General features: G+C 42.1%; 1 protein-coding gene across 1 annotated transcript in view; it reads left to right on the top strand.

Moving 5' to 3' along the window:
- The window catches only part of LOC149206164 (uncharacterized protein ycf45-like), a 330,357-nt gene that overhangs the window by 223,899 nt on the left and 83,831 nt on the right, over positions 1–22,627 (top strand). Inside the window, exon 6 of the mRNA XM_089397614.1 lies at positions 12,817–12,960. Coding sequence (XP_089253740.1) covers positions 12,817–12,960 — 144 coding nt within the window. The remainder of the gene's footprint in view (positions 1–12,816; positions 12,961–22,627) is intronic.

Raw genomic sequence — 22,627 nt, 5'->3', positions numbered from 1 at the left:
ATAACAAGTGGTATCTCCCAAGGGAAGAAGAAAAGGTTATCATAATATCTTTGGGTTAGATCTATAACAAGTGGTATAAGATCTATAACAAGTGGTATCGGAGCTATAACAAGTGGTATAAGAGCTATAACAGAGGGCTATTCATGAGTTGTTGGCACTCAAGTACATCAGGCTTAGCTCCAGCCCTTTTGCTTCATCAGTTGTTCTGGTGAAGAAGGATGGGTCCCTATGGATGTGCATTGACTACAGGGCCCTTAACAAGAAGACCATGAAGAACCGCTACCCTATCCCATGCAGAGATGAGTTGATGGATGAGCTGGGGGGGTGAAATTCTTCTCCAAGATTGATCTACGCTCCGGGTACCAATAGATCAGGATGAGGGACCAGGATGTCCCTAAGACCACTTTCAGGTGCCATTATGGGCATTTCGAGTTCCTGGTTATGCCTTTTGGTGTAACCAACGCACCAACCACTTTCTAGTCTTGCATGAACCACGTGTTTCGTGGATAGCTACGGAAGTTTGTGTTGGTGTTATTTGATGACATCTTGATCTACAATTGGACATGGGAGGAGCACTTGCAACACTTAGAGACAATGTTGCGCATTTTGGAGGAGTAGCAATTCTATGCGAAACTGTCTAAGTGCGAGTTCAGCTTGACAAAGATGCTCTACCTAGGGCACGTCATTGGGGAGGACGGTGTGAGGGTCCATGAGGAGAAGATTAAGGCCATCCGGGATTGGCGAGAGCCCCGGAATGTGACAGAGATGATTGGATTTGTGGGCACTACAGAAAGTCTGTAGGGCTTCTCTCAGTTGGCAACTCCCCTCACCGATCTGACGAAGAAGGGGGCCTTTGAGTGGACAGCTACAGCACAGGAGGCTTTTGATCGCCTCAAACAAGTCATGAGCAGTTGTCCTGTATTGGCACTTCCAGATTTCACCCAACCCTTTATGTTAGAGTGTGATGCATCCAAAGAGGGTATAGGCGCAATTTTGATGCATCCCATAGCCTTCGAGAATCGGAAACTATTGCCCCACGAGAGGCTATACTCTATCTATGACAAGGCGATGCTAGCCAAGTTGAGATAGTACTTGCCGGGGAACCAGTTTAGGGTCAAGACATATCACATCAACCTCAAGTTTCTCTTGGAGCAGAAGTAGTTGCAGGAGAGGCAACAGAAGTGGGTGAGCAAGCTCCAAGCGTACGACTTTGACATTGAGTACGTCAAAGGAAAGTACAACATGGTGGCAGATGTGTTTTCCAAGAGATCAGCTGTGTTGAGTTTTGGTAGCATCGAATGTGTTCTAGCCTTGAAATTTGGAGGAGAGGCTAAGGCACATGAGATCTCCAAGACCCAGAAATCGCTTTGAGAAATTCCACCCGGATGAGGTTTTATTAAAATAATTAATATTTTTAATGGGTTCCTAAGTTTAAACTTAGGAAAATAAAAATATTAATGGGTTTTAATAAAGATAAGGGTGAGAAGCTTCTAAGAGACGAGGATCAAGTCTATATTAATCTTAGCTATTGATTAGAGACTTAATCTCGGCCGTTGATTCATCAACAGGAAAAGTATAAGAGAAGACTTGAGGATCATTTGGAGACACACCGACAGATACTCAGTATCTCAAGGAAAATCGATTCTCAAGTAAAGGAGATCGATTTCAGAGGGAGAGTTACAGGGTGGAGGAAGAGGAGGGCATCAACAACAGGTAGTGACTGAGGAGGAGGTGACGCAGGGACATTGGGAGACAATGCAAAGAGAGACACAATCCAGAGGAGAGATGTAGCCTTCATGCAGGTTGACGCAAAGGGACGCAGAGCCACTCAGAGACATGCCGAGCCACTTAGAGTGACGCGGGAGTGGGAGCAGGGTCTCCAAAGTGTCAGAAAGTCTCAAAGGAAAAGTCTCGGGTGTTTTCTTTCAGTTTCTCTGTAAAATCATTCATTGTAAAAGCAATTGTTGTTAAAGATTAATAAAGCCCTCATCTGTTGCACCGGTTTTCCCGCATTGGGATTTTCCGAGGACAATTGTCCAAAAACAACTTTTTTGATGTGATTTGTTCTTATGCACGTATTTTTCTTTGGGTAATTGTGTGATAATTGCAGTAGAATTTATTTTAATATTTGTTGAAGGGATTTCATAAATAACTTATTGTGAATAATAAGTAGGTGAAATAAATCAGTTGCTGCAGTAGAATTTCAGATGAGAAATTTTCACATGGTATCATAGTAGAGATCCGACAACAGGAGAGGAAAATCGACTATGGGTCAAGAGCATGATGCAGAGGCATCCACTCAAGGGGAATCGCGCAGATTTCCAAAAGAATGCACGAGGGCTATGAATTACAATTATTTTGTTGGAAGAAGAAATAGCTTACTTAGCAAGCTCTGCCTCCTCTGAGGTTTGGTATATAGACAGTGGAGCTTCCTGGCATATGATAGGAATCCGAGAATGTTTTTCAGATTATCAGGAAGAAACAATGAATTTTCAGATCACCATGGGAAATAAGGCAAAGTGTACTCCAGTAGGAAGAGGCACTGTAGTCTTTCAAACCAAAGCAGGAGAACGACTTCGAGCAACCAATGTGTTGCATGTGCCAAGATTGGGGATGAAATTATTCTCTGTATCTCAGCTTCAAAACAAAGGTTGTGACGTTTTCTTCATTAAGGAGAAAGTATATGTCAAACACCCGAGTTGGAAAAAGAAGGCCCAGATTGGAATCAGAAGTAACAGGTTGCAACTAGAATCACCAATGGCACTGATAGGAAGTAATGGAGACAAAGATTTCAATGAACCATGGCACAGGAGGATGGGACACTTACACCGTGGGGATCTGAGAATTCTGAGGAAAGCAGTATCAGGAGTTCCAAAACTAAGTACTAAACGAGATGATGTATGCAGAGGTGGCGCTTTGGGAAAGTATTCCAAAGCAGCGTTGTCCAAAAATAACAATAGGGCTAAGAGTGTGCTAGGATTTATACACTCAGACATTTGCAAACCGATGCCCACAAAAGCTCTTAGTGGTGCCGAATACTTCATCACCTTCATCGATGACCATTCCAGGAAGACTTGGATCTACTTTCTGAAAACCAAGGATGAGGTTTTTGGTCAATTCAAAGAGCTCAAGGCTCTAGTGGAGAATCTGATAGGAAAGAAGATAAAAGTGTTGCGCTCAGACAGTGGTGGAGAGTATGTTGACAAGGACTTCACTGATTTTTTCGCTGAGGAAGGCATCAGAAGAGAGTGGACAACTCCCTACAATTCGGAGCATAATGGAGTAGCAGAAAGGAAAAAGTGCCTGTGGGCAGAAGCATGTAGCACAACAGTTTGTCCAGAACAAGACTCCACACAGGGCATTGGGCAAAATCACTCCGGAGAAGGTCTTCACCAGGAAGATACCTGAAGTCAGTCATTTCAGGATATTTGGGGGTTTAGCGTATTGCCGTATACCCGAAGAAAAGAGAAAGAAATTAGATCAAACTGCTGAGAAAGGATATCTTGTGGGATATAGCGAGAATGCTAAGGCATATAGAGTCTATCTTCTAGGGAGTAGGAAGGCAGTAGTTCGGCGGGGTGTAAAGTTCATGGTGGACAGAGCTTTCAGGAAATCCTGAGAAATGCCTTCCAAGGATTAGTCGAAAGACGAGCTGTTGGTGTGCCTACTACCAGTGGAAGAATGAGTCGGGAACTTCCACAGATTCTACGGGATGAAGAGGACTTCATTGGTGCACCCAGGAATAATAAAAGGGAGTGAAGACAACCACACATATACCAAGCCTTAGTAGCTTAGGTTGGGGAACCCTCTAGTTTTCAGGAGGCCGTTCAGCATCAAGTATGGGTAGATGCTACGATGGAGGAATACAGCTCTATAATGGTCAATGATGTCTGGGAAGTGGTACCTAGGCCTCAGGACAGGTAAGTGGTAGGTTCGAGATGGATCTACAAGGTCAAATATGCTGCAGATAGTAGTGTGGAGAAATACAAAGCTAGGTTTGTGGCTAAGGGGTATGCTCAGAAGGAAGGGATAGACTACGAAGAAACCTTCACCCCAGTAGCCAGGTATACTTATATTAGAACGGTGATATCTCCTGCAGCACAGATGGGGTGAGAGATTCATCAGATGGATGTCAAGACGACATTCTTGAACAGGGTAATATAAGAGGAAGTATACATTGAACAGCCAGAAAGTTTTGAGACACATGAGAAGAAATCTGATGTATGCAGATTAAAGAAAGCCTTCTATGAGCTTAAACAGGCACCTAGAGCATGGTACGCTCAAATTGATGGCTACTTGCAGAAGATGGGGTTCATCAAGAGTGACGTAGACCCTAATCTCTACTATCTTGTCGTAGAGAATGAGCCTCCAATCCTAGTGTTATATGTGGATGATCTTTGGTGACAAGATCATCCAGGCTCATCAAAGACTGCAAGAAGAACCTAGCCACAAAATTCGACATGAAGGATTTGGGACAGATGCATTATTTCCTGGGGTTGGAAGTTTGGCAGCAGAAGGGTGAGATCTTCCTTGGACAAGGGAGATATGCTGCAGAGATCTTGAAGAGATTCAGGATGCAGGATTGTAGACCTATGGCTACTCAAATGATCACCAACTGGAAGAAGATTGATGCATCAAAAGTTCAGTGTTTTTAAAACCGGAACCGGTGACCGGACCGGTCCACCTAATGAACCGGTTTACCGACCGGAACCGGTCTAACCAGGACTGGTTTGGTCTAAACGAACCGGTTTTAGAAAAATACATTAAATAATTATTTTTTAATGAAAAAAACTATTTTTAAGATTTAAAACCATGATTCCAAGCCAATAGAGACAAAATATGCAAAGATTGCTCATTGATATACCATGTAAAGCCTTAAAGGTGAATATATCAAAATGGCACCGAGTGCAATACATATCATCGACAAAATACATAAGGAATGAGGCTCTAAATGGCCACTAGAGTGCAAAAATAAAGCCTACAAACTATGGGGCCAGTGGCCTACTACAAGACTTCAGTCTAGACTCTACATATATGATAATAGTAATACTATAATAGTGATCAACATTATCACTTGAAGTTGAAACTTCTCATGAGTCTCAGTCATCATGATCAAACTCAGTTGGTTGAGTCTCGACTCCCAAACTGTGTAGCCACAAACTTCTCTATTGGTTCAGTGACTTGAGTCTCAAACTTCTGAAGGTATTCTGCCCTAATATGCCCTATTATTTCATTTGGTGCTCCACATGGCTTTACATGGCCTCCTATCCCAGCCAAGTGTTGCTTGAACCTGTTAATACCCCCTCCTTGAATGGATTTTTGGCAATATTTGCAGATCATTTTGCCATCAATCATATCACAATGAGCCCATGCAGTATCTTCGGCTTTTGGAGGCATGATGACTCCCTGGATGGTAGATCATAGAAGTGAGAAGTTTATAACACAAAAAAAAAAATTCATGGACAGCAGACTCAAATGAGGAATTATCAAGTGCAAATCCTTACCTGGAAATGCAAACTAGCTCCCTTAGCCTCCTCTTGAAGATGGCAACTCCACTGACAGCTACACACTATCTCCAAAATAGCTCCAACTCCAACTCCAAGATGACTACTTCAGCAAAAACTCCACACTCTCCAAGCTCACAAACAAACTCACAAACACTCACAAACACTCCAAATTAGTTGTGTGAGACAAATGAGAGTGAGAGGGGTCTCTTATAGCAAGTGTGAGGGTGTTTTTGGAGGGAAAATACCTTTCCCTCACCACCAAAACCCCTAAACCACAAAACCGCTGCACTTTTTGTCATAATTCGGTGGGCTGTCCATAAACCGGCCGGTTTGCTACAAACCGGCCGGTTCCGCCCTAAACCGGCCGGTTTTTACCGGTTAGGGCCGTTTTTTGGGCACATGAGGTATCTAACCCGGTTTTTTAGGCCGGTTCGGACCGGCCAGGCCTCTAACCGGCCGGTTAGACCGGTTACCGGTTTTTGTGGCCGGTTTTTAGAACTATGATCAAAAGATAAAGACGTTGATCCCACCTTGTACAGGTAGCTTATAGGATCCCTGATGTATCTGGTCAATACCATGCCAGACATTTGTTACGCTGTCAACACCCTTAGTCAGTTCATGGTGGAACCTAAGAGGGCACACTGGGCAGCAGCCAAACATGTTCTCAGGTATATACAAGGAACAATCGAGCATGGACTATTGTACACCCGAGGCAATGACATCAGGCTGAGTGGGTTCACTGACGTAGATTGGGCTGGAAGTTCAGTAGATCGGAAAAGTACAATTGGGTACTGTTTCAACATTGGATCAGGAATGACCTCCTGGTGTAGTAGGAAACAAAAATCCGTGGCTCTGAGCTCAGCTGAAGCAGAATATATGGCAGCTAGCACAGCTTCGTGCGAAGCCATATGGCTTAGGAAATTGCTTGTGAATCTATTTAGGAGAAGGATGGAAGTGACCAAGATCATGTGTGATAATCAGAGTTGCATCAAGCTCTCTGAGAATCCAGTATTTCATGATCAGTCAAAGCACATCGATATCAGGTGTCACTTTGTCAAACACTGTGTCCAACGAGGAGCAGTATAGTTGAGGTACACTCCTACAGGAGAATAGGTGGCAAACATCCCCACCAAGGCTCTAGGAAGAACAAAGTTTGTTTATTTCATGAAGAAGATGGGGATGGTAAAGAATCCATTTCAGTGGCAGAAATGGATAAGTGTCAGGAGTTAAAGTGCAATAGTTAGCAGTGGCAGTGCTATGGGCAGCATGATGCAACATGTTAGAGGGAGCTGTAGTATAGATGCAGGAGTGGCAGTGGCAATGTCATGGGCAACAGTACAGGAAGCAACAATGCAGTGGATGTGGGGCAGCAAGCCAAGCATCAACACAAAGGACCAATGCAGAGGATCAGTGTGATGGTTCTATGGTGAAACATTGCTAGAGCACATTCCTCGCTAAGAGGGAGTGTTCAATTTTTGTAGCATCAGATGTATTCTAGCCTTGAAATTTGGAGGAGAGGCTAAGGCACATGAGATCTCCAAGACCCAGAAATCGTTTTGAGAAATTCCACTTGGATGAGGAGTTATTAAAATAATTAATATTTTTAATGGGTTCCTAAGTCTAAACTTAGGAAAATAAAAATATTAATGGGTATTAATAAAGATAAGGATGAGAAGATTCTAAGAGATGAGGATCGAGTCTGTTTTAATCTTAGCCGTTGATTAGAGAGTTAATCTCGACCGTTGATTCACCAACAGGAAAAGTATAAGAGAAGACTTGAGGATCATTTGGAGGCACACCGGAAGATAATTAGTATCTCAAGGAAAATCGATTATCAAGTAAAGGAGATCGATTTCAGAGGGAGAGTTCCAAGGTGGAGGAAGAGTAGGACATTAGCAGTAGGCAGTGACTGAGGAGGAGGTGACACAGGGACAGTGGGAGACAGCGTAGAGAGAGATGCAGTCCAGAGGAGAGACGTAACCCTCACGCATTCTGACACAAAGGGATGTAGAACCACTTAGAGCCACGCTGAGCCACACAGAGTGACGCGGGAGTGGAAGCAGGGTCTCCAAAGTGTCAGAAATTCTCAACGAGAAAGTCTTAGGTGTTTTTTTAAGTTTCTCTGTAAGATCATTCCTTGTAAAAGCAATTGTTGTTGAAGATTAATAAAGCCCTCATCTACTGCACTAATTTTCCCGCATTGGGTTTTTCCGGGGACAATTGTCCAAAAACAATTGCGTTGATGTGATTGGTTCTTGTGCATGTATTTTTCTCTAGGTAATTGTGTGATAACTGCAGTAGAATTTATTTTAATATTTGTTGAAGGGATTTCGTAAATAATTTATTGTGAATAACAAGTAGGTGAAATAAATCAGCTGTTGCAGTAGAATTTCAATTTAGAAATTTTCACAGGTTGCCCTTTCGCTGATGAGCATTGCCCTAGATTGGAGGGTGCAGTTACTGGTGGAGTACTCCAAGGACTGATTTGCATGTGAGATCCTTGATTGGGCAGTGATAGATGACTAGTATAGGGTGATAAACGAGGTGATTTACTTCAGAGACTGGATTTACTTGGTGCCCAACTCCCAATTGAGGGAGAAGATTTTAGAGGCTGCCCTTGAGTCACCACTAGCAGGGAACTAGGGGTTCACAAAGACGTACAGGGCCATCAAGGAGCATTTGCATGGAGGGGCCTCAAGGATGACGTTTTGAGGCATGTTAGGGAGTGTGACACATGCCAGAGGAACAAGGGTGAGTAGTCACACCCTGCAGGGTTGCTACAGCCTCTTCCTATCCCTAAGGGGAAATGGGAGAGTGTGTCGATGGACTTCATTATCGGGTTGCCCACAGTACAGGGCAAAGACTGCATTTACATGGTGGTTGATCGGTTGACAAAGTTTGCACATTTCTTTGCCATCTCAGCTTGGTACTCGGCCTCACAGGTGGTCGAATTGTTTTTCAGGGAGGTGTTTCGGCTACATGGTCTTCTGAAGACCATTGTCAGTGACCGGGACAACAGGTTCATGGGGGGATTTTGGCAGGAGCTATTCCAACTGGTGGGCACTGAGCTCACTTTGAGCACTAGTTATCACCCCCAAACAGACGGGCAAACAGAGATAGTTAACAAATGGCTGGAGGGTTACTTGTGTAACTATGTGGCGAGCCATCAACGAGCATGGATACAGTGGTCACATTTGGGAGAGTACTGCTACAACACCACGTACCACATCTCCATAGGCATGTCTCCATTCCAAGCTCTATACAGTTACAATGCATTGTCTTTTGCTGATGTGATGTTTGGAGATAGCAAAGCCCCTCGGGCCAAGGATTGGATACAAGAGAGCTAAGACATTTTGCAGGCTCTCAAAGACAACATGCAGACAACACAGAACTAGCAGAAACTTTATGCAGACAAGGGCAAATTTGAGAGACAGTTTGAGGTAGGGGATTTGGTCTTCTTGAGGCTTCAGCTGTACAGGCAATCATCGCTCAAGCAGAAGGGGGCTGAGAAGCTCAAACCTTGTTTTTATGGGCCATACCGAGTCACTCACAGAGTTGGGGAGGTAGCATATGAGCTAGAGCTACCCCCGGGTAGTCGGGTGCACAACATTTTTCATGTGTCTTGCCTGAAAAAGGCACTGGGGCAGCAAGTGATGGCAACTACAGAGCTACCCCCTATGGATGATGAGGGCACTTAGTTTTGGAGCCAGAGGTTATTTTGGACACTCGAGAGAGGCATTTGAGGAACAGGGTCATTAAGGAGCTTCTGATCAGATGGAGGAGCCTACCAGATGAGGATGCCACTTTAGAAGGGCAACAAATACTTTAGCATCCTTCATTTCAGTTGCTTGAGGACAAGCAACGTCTTGGCGGGGAGGACTGTGATATTCCCACTTAGCATTATTGCTAAGTGAAATATCAATTTTGGTAAATTTTGTCTTAATTCATGTTTGCACTTAGGAAATGTGGGTTTAGAGGCCCCACATTGATTTTTGATTAAAATCAAGCCCCAAACATTAGAGGTGGAAGAGAATATCGAGCCACTAGTGGAGCGTGGGGGCCACCCATGGAGAATTGCGGCCCACATGGAGAATACGCATGCCTTGGAGGGAAATTCGGTGGGAGGAAATCGAGTTGGGCCCACATGAGCACGTTGGAGGCATTTTGACAAAAAGGAAGGAAAGGCTCTCATTTGGTCATTCATTCATCTTTCAGAAAACTTGTCTTTGACATAGCACGCTTGAGCTGAAGCCAAGTCTACAAGTGTTGTTTAGCACATGAGTGTTTCCAAGTAGAAATCTCAACCCTTGCTTTGGTGGACTTCGAGTGCCAGCCCAAGGAGGGAGTTCCATCATTTTCAGATTGTTCCAGCAGTGGGAGTGCGCTTGTGGGGAGGAGTCACTAACAGCAGTGCAGGGACTGCACAGTGCTTGGAGGAGGCACACTTGGGAGTTGAGGAGTGAAGGGAGTTTGGGCCTGAGATTTGAGGAGGAGCTAGGGAGAGTATTTGCTTGGAGATTGCAGCTATTTTTGGGGCCATTTGCAGCAGGATTGATAGGTGGGTCAAATTTCCCAACAGCAGAGCCATAGAGGGAAAAGAGGGCCGAAATTCCAAGGTCAACCATAGGCCAATTCCTTCGTGGGTTATTCTGGGTATTTGGTGGAGAGGCCGGGGTTAATTTCCTAGAATTTTCTAAGCACCAGAGGAGGCCCTAGCAGCAGATCTTCACACCCAACAACATATTTCTGGGTAGTTCAGCGCAAAGCCAAGAGATAGAGCAACAACATACCTGAGAGGGACTTCTTATTGTTCATTTGGGCTTAGCTAGCTTGCCTTGAGCAAGCCCAGGTGCACTCTTTCCAGCACCTCATTGTACCCTCTTCATATTCTAATAAAATGGCTCAGCAACGTAGTTTTTGGTGCATATTCATGGTCTGATTCATGTGTTTAATTTTTGTGGCTTTTTGTCTATGTATGCTTTGTTATTTACTGTAAAAATTCCCTAGGAATATTACACATCTCATCTACTTCATCGTAATAGCATCAATCATAGAAACATCGTCATTGTAGCCCTAATTTTTGTGGCTCAATGCATAAGATCTAGGTTTACTTTATTCACAGTTTGTATGGTGTGTCTTCACATTACAGTATGTAAGGTATGATCTCGCATCTTTGTGTATGATCTCAATCTATGATCCAATCATGTATGGGATGGTCTCGATTTCTCTGTAATCGATGATTTGAATATGCATAGCATGGTCTCGCACTCTCTATGGTCTGCATATGTACGTCTCGCACGCTCTATGGTCTGCATATGTATGTCTCGTACTCTCTATAGTCCACATATGTATGTAAGCTCCTGAATGTTACTATGATTTATAGTTAGCATTACGATATTCTATGGAGGAAATATCATATCTGGTTAGGATTCTTCAATGACAATTATCTTGTTATGATAATGCATGGTTGAAATGTTGATATCAATGACCTTGATATATTCTATGGCTCGACAGTCCACATATCTATTTATGTTGACAGCGAAATCATAATTTTGATGGATGGCACAGTATTAACCTTTACTTTATCATGACATTGCAATAATATAGCAGTAATCTTGATAGCAGGTTATGGCAGTAACTTTGATTGCCAATAATCCTATGACAGTTCCTCAATATGTAACAGTGAACTAATGGTTGACAACAATGCTAGATGGAAAGGAGATATAGTATCAATGACTCTGCTTATAATTTCTAATGGCAGTTACAGATGGGTAATGCATAACAGTTATTTTTGATGTGATAGTGTTCATGGCGTTGACTCTGATGGAAACATCCTCTTGATGATAGTATGGACAACAGAGATTGTATATGACAGTGTTATGATGGCAACTCTCTTAGACTTGTCTCAGTTTACAATCAAAGTTGTGAACTGACTTGGGTTGGCCCTAGGTGGCCTGATATGTTTGATAATATCTCATGATGTTGTACTTTGTATCTCAGTTGAACAATTGATGAATATCTAATAGAAGAAGAATCCAGTTGGGTTTTCCCCCTTGTGGGGTTTTTCCTTGGTCTCTGACCTAACTCCTGGTGTCCCTATTTGTGCATGCTTTTCTTTTGTTATTCTTTATTGTTCCATTGCACTGATGTTATTGTTCTTTCTACATAATTGCTAATGGTGTTATGATGTTATGGGGTGAATGTAATGTGTAAATAATGAAAAGTTTGCAAATGCAGTTATCTAAAGCAAAGAACAATATAGCCCTAAGAAAAATTAACAACATGTTGATTTCCACTTGATGTTCGAAGCACTTATTCATGTGGTCTAAACTTGCATGGTCCTAGATCACTTTTTTTATTACTACAATTTCTCATCATCCTGACTCATTTTACATAATTGTTTGAGGACTATCATTACTAACTCATCTTAGTGACAAATATTATTTGAAGGTTGTTTCCGAAAACTCAACTTGGTACTTTAGAAATATTAATAGTATTCAAGGATTGTTGTGCTAGGTTACTTTGGTAATTAAAAATTAATGTTGAGAGTTGTCACCGTAAGTGCATCTTGATAATGAATAAAATGCAAGTATTGTGAGCTAGTGTAATTCACTGTCACTAATGTCAAAGCTATGAACTAAGGTTCATGTTACACACGTATTTATAATAAAGGACAAAGTCTTGTTATGAAGATTACAAGGGAAAATTAAATTTTGGTCAAAACTCACTTCAATAAGAAAATGTGTTTCTAGTGATTCTTTACAACAATCCTTTGTAGAGATTAGGCATGTCATATAAACATCTGAATAAAACCATTTCAAGTTAAGAAGGTTGTTTCACTAGATAACAAAGGGAGCTCATATATGCAAAGAAAATGCTTTCCCAAAACTGTGTGGAAGTGTGTCCTTTTCATGGATATAAATTCTGGAAAATGCTAGAGAGAAACCAACCTTGCTGCTTTATAGTTCTAAATTGATCTTCTTGTCCTTGTGCAATTCTATCAATTTGGTCTTGTGCTATTTTTTTCAGTTTGGTCTTTGCACTAGTTTTTCTAATGTAGGGTGTCCTTTTGTATATTAAAAATTCATAATATTAAGTTGGCTTTTACAATAGTTTTTATAACTAGGGCCATAAAAATTGTGTATTAAAATGTCATTAAACACAAAACTAGTGCTTCTAAGTTGTTGTCTCATAATTCATATCACATTTTTATAAACATTATGGTTGTGTTTAGTGTCTTTCACCACTAAAGGTCAATTTTTTGATCTAGTCCTTTGATGATCCTTTGTCTTATTTCTTGCTTTTGTAGGTTGGGGGAGTGCAAGTGGTCACATTAGGGGATGATGAAGCTCGTGCAAGAGGAACACAAAAGAGTGTTCTAGAGCGTAAAGCTCCTCCAACTTTTCCACTTTTGATTGAAATGAGGGAGCGGAGTTACTGGGTTGCTCATCGGGTGTGTGCATCACTTGGCTTGCTGTAATAGGATTAAGGAACCTGTTATAATAAAAGTTATTTTCTTGTTGTCAAATAATATATCTTCTTGATATTTTTCATGATTTCAGAGATAATATAGTATGCTATGGAATTATGTATGATTTTATTGCTCTTTAATTAGATTAATTAGATTAGAATACTCATATGCGACTAGAAGCAAACATTGGGATTAATATTTACATTCAAGTGTGAAATCACAATATGGGAGTGTATAAGGCATCTATATGCAATTTTAAAAGAAATCAATAATCATCTTGTTGAGAACAAAAGTAGAAATAACCTCATAAGGGAACTTTGAATTACTGTTTTGTTGTGGTAACCATGGAAATCATAATTAGAACGAAATAGAGAATAATTAAATGTCAAGATACATGTCTATATGCAATATAGAGATCAGAAGTCTTATTTCTTTTTCCAAGAAAAACCTCACAGGAAAACGCAAGGGATGCAAACCCACATTCATGGATGGCATCTTTGGTAAACCTATTGGTGTGGACTAACGAGCCTCAACTAAGGAGATTTGAACTAGGCACTCGCTGGGATAGAACTAGCCAAATGCTCAACAACATTGGCAACAACTGGTTGAGCTAGTCCCTTGGGCTAGAGATGTCTTATCTTGTAATAATGGTAATTGTTTAGATGCTCTCTTTTTGTGTTATAACTTATCTAAGGATGTTATCTACCTGTAAAGAGAAGTCTAGGGAATGGTATTCTATGCTAAATAAATTCACTATTCTAAGTCTTAGGATGGTTGTTGGTAAATAGAAAATGTTTGTATTTCTATTTGTCAATAACCTTAAGATTTACAGTTTCACTCATAAGATGGGTTTGATGACATACATTCTTCAAATATACTTTCTTGGTTTAAGATGATATGTCATTCTTCCTTAGATTATTGCTTGCTTAAGTGTACTGTTAATTTTAGATAACAATGGTATGTTCTATGCTTTAGCACAATTTACTTCAATGTTGCTTATCAACCCAATGACAATTTCCAATTATTTCCAGAGGAAATCACATTGACAGTAAATGCAGATAGAACATTAAAACAAGTGCAGAAGACAAGCCAAGACAAGAGGACACAAGATTTGGCAGATGCTAGGGAAAACCCCAATGTGGGGAAAACCCTTTGATCAAATCTTCTTATTATTATTCAATAGTTCAGCAGAGAGATAGAGTACATAGATCAAATTTACTTTCCCAATACACAGTGAAAACCTGTCAAAATCAATAGTCAACAACAGTCAACTGCGGTCGTAATCAGAAAGTCAACGCTAGTCAAATCAACACCAAAACTTCCTCTAAGCAGCTCAGTCAACAACAATCCAATTCGGTCTTCAAGAAAGGTCAAATTCAACCCAAAACAGTCCACTCAGCATTAGTCAAACTCAGTCAAACTTCAGTGAACACTGAAGTCAAACCATCCTCCAGTCATCGCAGGTCAAACTACCCTAACTACCTCGGTTTTTGTGCCAGAGAATGCAGACTCAAGAAATTGGAAATCTGTCTACAAAAATGCAATCAAAGATGGTTAAACAAGCCCTAGTCAACACTGGTCAACACTAGTCTGTTCTTTGAAATTTCAGCTTATACTTGTCCTGAAATTTTCGTCCTTCTATGCCACATGTGGGAGAGAGAGGGAGGCTGCCTAAGCTGTACAAACCAATCAAGAGAAGAATGTTGTGTGTGAGTGATGTCCAAATGAGGAGGGAGGTCACTCCTATTTATACAATTCGTTGAGGGTGAGGAGACACATCCATTGGGCTTCTTGAGCCTACATTTGACTGAGGCCAACCTTGACCATTTGTGCATAATAGAAAATAAATTCAAAATTCCACTTCTGCTTGTCCGAATGAGATGATATTTATATCAAAATTGGACCTCTTGAAAAGAGAAATCCAATGTAATAATCATCTCCATCATATGAGTTGTCCCAAGGTGGAATTTGGCCCTAGTTGCCAATTTTAACACTCCCTTTCAAATAGGAAGAAGTCCACTTGCCAATCCATCTATCATCATCATGCCATCCTGCCATCATGTACCATATTTGTCATCACTGCTTTGCTCTGCTGAACCATGAAGTAATAATGAAGAAGAAGTGATCGAGCGTGAGTCACAAGACCTTACCACTCCGCACTAGCAAAAGTCAGTCCTTGATCCCAGATCAAGTTGTTGAACACCATGCATTCTAGTCATAGGGAGTACGACAGTACACGATGCATCCATCGATAGTGCTATGGTCCCTAACCACTTTTCCCAACTCATTGGCCATATGAGAGGTACTTCCCATGAGTCCCAGACTCCATGGGTAGGATGTGTGCTGGGGCATCTGCAAGGAGAAGGTGAACCACTCATCCTATGCACATGTCAATCGTAGGGGAAGGTGAACCAATCACCCTACATACATGTGTCCGTAATTGTAGGGGAAGGTGAACCACTCACCCTACATACATGTGTCCGCAATCATAGGGGAAGGTGAACCACTCACCCTACACACATGTCAACCATCATGGGGTATCACAGGGGAAGGTGAACCACTCACCCTACACACATGTCAACCATCATGGGGTATCACAGGGGAAGGTGAACCACTCACCTTGTATCTAGCGCACCACTAGGGGAAGGTGAACCACTCACCCTATGGTCGCTCATAGCTCCAAGAAGTACCCCAAGCCCCCAGGAGCTCCCAGAGCTTAGTGTCCAACTCATATGGGACCCTCATAGGAGGGTCTTTCCATGACTCCAAGTCTCTCTCAGAAGGTTAAGAATTTGACCTTCCCCAAAGGCTTCGTGAGAATGTTTGCGACCTGCTCATCCGTCCTGATGTGTTGGAGCCTTATTGCTCCCCGTTGTACCATATCTCGGATAAAGTGGTACTTGATATCAATGTGCTTGGAGCGGTCGTGGAACACGTGATTCTCTGATAGGCAAATCCCACTCTGGTTGTCACAGAAGATCACGGTAGTATCTAGCACGTGCTCAAATAGCTCATTGAAGAGCTTCCTCAACCAAATGGCTTCACAACAGGCCATACTCGCAACAATGTATTCGGTTTCGGCGGTGCTTAAAGCAACCAATTTCTACATCCTACTCATCCAAGATATTGAAGTAGACCCCAAAGAGAAGCAGCACCCAGACGTGCTCTTATGATCCACCACACTGCTAGCCCAATCAACATTTGAATATCCATGTAGCCTCAAATTCTCGGTAGTGTATCTCAGTCCATAGTGGATTGTGCCTCGGAGATATCTCAAGAGATTCTTAGTAGCAATCCAATGAATGTGATGAGGCTCAACCATAAATTGACTCAACGTGTTCACAGTGAAGCATATGTCAGGATAGGAGTTGACCAAGAACATCAGGGCCCCCACAAGTTGATGATACTCGGAAGGGTTTGCTAATCCAGGCCCAACAACACTTCCACATAGCTTCTTGAAGTTGAGTTCCATCAGAGTAGACACGAACTTGCAATCCACCATCCCTGTAGTATCCCAAATCAATTAATTTTGGAACAGGCACTTCATATTAAACTATCATGCATTTTCCAAAAGATTGCCATGTAAAACCAGAACCATAAATCTATAAATTGCACAAAATCTCATTAAAAGATCACAACATGAGAAACAATGAGAAATGCAGCAACCAAAATCCAGCTTTATTATATATAGATAGATGCCAATACAATAGTTGGGAATGACCCTCTGGTCTCCAAACTGAAACAGAGAAACAATCTCTACACCTGTGGATTCTGAATGAATCCACCAAGGGGAGATGGGTGCTCGCCCAATCTCTCTAAATCACCCGAGGGTTTTCGTCCTGGGGCTACCAATGGAGTAGAGAATTGGGTTCTCAACCTCTCATACAAGAAACAATACTCAATCCAAGATGTCCTCCAATGGCCTCCTCCTCTTTTATAGATCTGATGGACCCCTCTAGAGTCTTCTATTTTATCTCCCTGGAATGCCACCTCGAGCATAATTAATTAAGTTATGCCCAATAATAATGTTGATTTTTGAAAGTTATCGGAATGCAACGGAACGAAAGGCAAACTGTGTTGATGATGGAATATGCCAGCCAATGCCATCAAATCCCATAAAAACTCCTCAAAACTCCATCGGGACCCCAGATAACATAAACCGGCTCCACTGACCTAGCCATCCCCTGTCCTGGAAATCCACCTTGGTTGTACTATGAAGAAGAATAAAAATGGGGACATGATAGTCCTCCCGCCCCAAGATTGTTTGCCCTCAAGCAATCCAAATCTATGGACCAATTTGGTGGCCCAATGCCACTGAGACCCAATGCCTAGATCCCATACGAACCACTAGTCCATGTCACGTCTCCAAGTTATTGAAACATAACTAGATCCTCCAGTACCTGGATCCCATGGCTATCTCTAACTCAACCTGCTGCAAGTAGATCCACCTAGATCCCAATGCCACCAAGAAGGAGCGTTAATGCTCCATGGCTCCTGCTATACTGTAGCTCCGGCTGTGAATGTTGCCCTACCAACTGTGTACCAGCTCATCACCTTTCTCCAATCCAATCCTTGGCATACCCCAAGGTCGGTCTCATCATGCTGATGCTGTGCTGAGATACTGATGAGTGGCTAGCCTACATCCTACTACCAACTAAAGCATGTAATATCCCTCACCTCTAAGGGCTCCTGTAATACAATGCCTCTGACTAAAAATGATACTCCATCAGCAGAGTACCAGCTCATGATCTTTCGCCAAGTGGGGACGTTTTTTGGAAGCGGGGACGCGGAAGCGTCATTTTCCAAAAATCTAGGAAGCGAAGCATCTGCTCTATATATACATATGCATTTATACTCAAAACAAACATCCCAAATACCAAATTAGTTGTAGAAGACATGAAAACATGCATATTTTTGCATAAATCAAGATAGATATAACATCCATTGTACATTAATGATTAATTATTCGAGCATCAACCATCTAGAATCTAGATTCTTCTCCTCTTGTCTAGCCTTTGCCTCTACCTCGATTGTCTAGGGATATTAGTCAACATTGCCCAATTTTGATCAAACTACCTAATTCAAGACTTAAAATATGGTAGAAAAAGCTTAACATGCTTGATCAATGATTTTGACTTGATTGAAAGGTAATTTTTTGCTAAGGGCATGCCGCGTGACAAAGGAGTTCAACAATTAACACCACCAACACTAGGGTACATATAGGGCTTGGTGCTCTTGATTAAATGCTAATCGCATACCTTCATACTTGATATAATCTAATGAAATGCCACAATCCCATTGATCCTGAATTCTTGAAAACTGTTAAGTCTGCTGAATTTTGAATAGGATATGAAATTCTGTTTTCCCCATATGAAGTCCAATGAGGCTGGAACCACTCTCAAACATCCTGAGTCATTTCATGGTAATGTTAAAAATTTAAGTAAAAGGATGAAAATGAAAAATAAAGGAGAATGTCACTTTTACTTTAAGAATTTAACATTACCATGAGGGAGCATTTGCTATATTTATATTTTTTTTGCCTTCATTCCTCACCCTAACCCAAGGTGGACCCACCCTCAACAAGCAAACTCACCTAAAATTAAAAAAAAAAATGAAAAAAAAAACGATTTTCTAAACAGCGCGAAGCTTTTCTGGAATCGTACGTAAGTGTACGGAAGTGCCATGCTTCGTACTGCCGAAGCGCCGTACGAAGCGCACGTCCAAGCCACGCTTCTGAAAAGTCTAGGAAGCGGCAAAAAAATTTGTAAGCACACTTCCGGTGAAGCTTCCTAGGCGCTTCCGCACGAGACGCGCTTCCGGGCTTGGAACCCGGGGGGGGTGCTTCGTGCAACATTGGTCTGCTATGTGGATACTAGTCCATGCTCAACTCCTGATGCTCTACCTGGACAATCAAAACATGTCCAAGAAATCCTATCTCTCTCCCTCTAATGAGAAAAAGTGGGCAAACTTTGCTGCAAGCCCTGTTTATGAACTCCTGGAGAGGGTTGTTGCCTGAATATGTTGCAGCTTTGCTAGCTGCCACCACATTTGTTTTCACCTCACTAATGGGTAGACCCAAAGATGGATGCACTGCCATATCCCTCGCCTGATAGGAAACTCCACGCTCCTCCAGTCCACCAAACTCTTGCCAAACTATCCCGTCATACTCCAGCATCTCTTGAGAACAAGTGTCAGTGAATACTGTCACCCTGCCAGCTGTCTATACATCTGTCTTCTCCTCATCAACGGCTAACCCCAAGGGTGGTTTCTCATCCTCCACCATCACGAGTTCAATATGAACCTCCAACTGGCCCTCCCTAGAAGGCTCACCATGCATACTGTGCACATCACCCTCCTCAGTTGACTCATGATCCACCATATGCTGCTCATGCTGAATCACCATTGGTGACTCATCATCTTGAATGTCTCTCCTAGGACCCACTGTCTGCTCATCATATGAATCTGGCCTGCTGTCAACAACTCTACATGACTCATGCTCCTCTATGTGCTCTCTATGCTGAATCATCAGTCGCTCATCTACTCCCTGATCTCCTTCCCTCCTGGGAACAATCAGCTGCTCGTCATACTTCTCTACCACACATGGATGCACATCTAGGCTACTGACATCAACTCCACATGACTTCCCGTGCTCCTCAGAGGTATCATCGTATGAACACATGGACTTGTCCAAAGAAGAGTCCTCACCCTGAAAGTCAAAAGGAATCTCCTCTTGCTCTACCTCTATCATCTCCCCAGCATCACTCAAGCATGAGTGGTTAGGTCCCCAAGGTCCCTTGCAGACAAAGCAAAGTCCCTTCCTCCTCATCTCATTCTTGCTGCATGATCCCCCAATCTTGAGTTGCTCCTCCCTGGTCAACTGCCTCCTAAACAGCCCAATGTTCTGCTCAACCAACCTCTCGGCTAGCTCATAAGCAGCAGGTGAGACCAACTGCTCTCTCCTCCAAATAGACAACAAGCGAGACTGCAACTCCCAATAAATGGCATCACGACCTCTCATACATGAGGACAAGATGGACTGCATGTGTGCTATGACTATGTCAGAATGATGTTTCCTAATGTTGAAGAAGCATTAGAACATCTGTAGGATCAAATCGTCACACTCCAGATCAAACAGGGTCTCATAAGTCCTAGTCATGGCCATGCCTCCTAAAATGTCAAACTTCTTCCCAAAGGTAGAGCATGCACTGTTATCCAAGTCTCGGAAAGTTTCTATCATCAATCTAAAAACTCTCCTCATAACATCATCATTGTAAGGAGCTATAGGGGCATGCTATAGGGGCGGTTAGTCTCATGATGTTACTGAGACAAGATGCAACTAGAAGTCTGACCCCTTCAGAAGGTTCCCCAAGAACTTGGATTGTATGAGAGCAAGCATAGCTGGTTTTAGCGCCCAAGTCAGTTTTCTCCCTTCTAGCTGGTTCACTTTAGAAATGAGTGCATCTAGTTCATCTAGTTTGAAGAGAACTTTCCATGCGACCCTCATGTGCTTCAAATCTATCCCAAGAGTATAAATCTTGTGTCATATTTCCTGTCCCTCCTGCACATCCTTTAGCTGTTTTTTCTGAAGAAGGGCATAGACCCCCTTTGAGAAAGGTTTGTTGTTTGTTGTTGTTGGTTTATTAAGGGAGTTTACAAAAGCTTCAGCCATGTTTTAGTCCAATGAAGTCAAGTGCATCACACGCAGCTTTGACTAATAGCTCAATAGAAATACCCAATAGTAGCTAACTCAATACATAGACCTTACATTCAACTCAACAATAGTCGGACAATTACATCAGACCTTATGTGTAGCAAGAAAGACAACAGACTCTAAGACAATATGGTACATATAGTAATACAGGGTTGCTATAGCAATATACAACTCAAGTTGCTAAACCCTAACAGCCACAACTTATTAGCAATTCAAGGAACTAGTAGCATACAACTACAACTTGACCCAATACACTCAGAGTCAGAGTTGCAGGGGAGCACTCCCCGCCCTTCGAACCTGCTCCCAATCTGTGCTCCAGGCGGGAGTGGCTCGGGAGCTGGTCGAGAGCGCGCTCCCGATAAAAAAATTTGCCCTCCCTGCCAAAATCGGGAGCGTCGCTCCCGGAGCGAAAATTACAGCTCGGGAGCGATCGCTCCCGAGCGTTTAATTTTCGCTCCAGGAGCGATTCGAGCGACGCCAGGAGTGATCCGCGTGGAAAAAAAATCGCGAACGCGAAAAAAAAATTTAATTTAAAAACAAATTATGTTTTAAAATGACTTGGGGGCAAAAAAAAATTCATTGTCACTTGAATGAGTTGAGGAGAAGCTGGAGAGCAAGAGCAAAGGAGCGAGCAGAAGCGAGGAGCAAGGAGCAAGCCTACAAAGAGGTTAGTAACTTAGTAATTTAGTATTTTAAACCTTAGTTAGGTAGTAATTTAGTATAGTTTAGTTAGTTTAGTTAGTTTAATTTAGTTTAGTTTAATTTATTTAGTAAAAAAATCATGAATCTAAATAAAATTAATTAATTAAATTAATTAATCTAAATAAATTAAATTAATTTTCTCATTCATATTCCCATTCCCATTCCCATTAAATTTTGCAGATTCAAAAGCCTACAAATATCAAACATCATGGACCTGGCTATATTTCTTGGCATTTTCCTCTTCTTGGTCCCTTTTCTGGTTATTATGGTGTTGGAGAGTAGGAAACGGAGGGGCCAAAATGAAGAGGGGGATGAAGAAGCTGGAGAAAGTGGATTTGATGAAAACCCCGACGAGGAGGGGCTGGAGGAGGGTGAACATGACTCTCAAAAAACTAAACTAGACCAAACCCCATTGTGGAAATATGTTAAAGGTCTGAAGCAGGGAAAGGGGGTGGAACCACTAAATTTAATTGCCCCCATTGCAACAATAATTACACAGGTTCACACACCCGTGCCAGAAAACACCTCTGCGGGAAAAGGCCATGGGATGGAGATAAACAAATAGGAATCAAAACTTGTGCAGCTGTGTCAACAGCAGATAGAGCCAAATACATAAGGGAAGAGGAGGAAGCCCAATACAAATCTAAAAAATCAAGGGGTTTCTTTGAACCAAGCTCACAATCACAAGCACAAAGAACTCCTTCAGCATCTTCCCAAGGCAGTGGATATGGAGGCACAGGGTCACCAGCTTTAAGGCGTAGAACCATATCAGATTTCCTTGATGAGGGGTGTAGGAATGATGTGGATTCAAAGGTTTATAAGTTTCTCTATGCATGTGGGATACCATTCAATGTTCTTCGCTCACCTTATTGGCACAAAATGGTTTCTGCCATAAATGATGCCCCTAAAGGATACAAGAGCCCTGGGTATGACAAGGAAAGAACCGTTGGACTTGATCATGAAAAGGCAAATATCACATTCTTTGAATAGAATGACAAGTTCTTGGACTGACCATGGGGTGTCCATTGTATCTGATGGATGGACAAATGTAAAAGGCAAGCCATTGATAAGTGTTCTTGTTGTGTCTGTTAGTGGTGCCATCTTTCTAACTGCATATGATTACTCAGATAAGTTCAAGACCGCCATCAACATTGCAGAAGCATTACTTGAAACAATTGATCGTATTGGGCAATACAATGTCATCCAAGTCATCACTGATAATGCTCCTAATTGTAA

Source organism: Pinus tabuliformis, chromosome 1_2 (assembly GCF_031772625.1).
Source record: "Pinus tabuliformis cultivar Carrire ecotype Pingquan chromosome 1_2, CPIR1, whole genome shotgun sequence".
Classification (NCBI taxonomy): domain Eukaryota; kingdom Viridiplantae; phylum Streptophyta; class Pinopsida; order Pinales; family Pinaceae; genus Pinus; species Pinus tabuliformis.
Note: the sequence above shows the minus strand (reverse complement) of the source record. Positions and strands in the feature narration are given on the sequence as shown.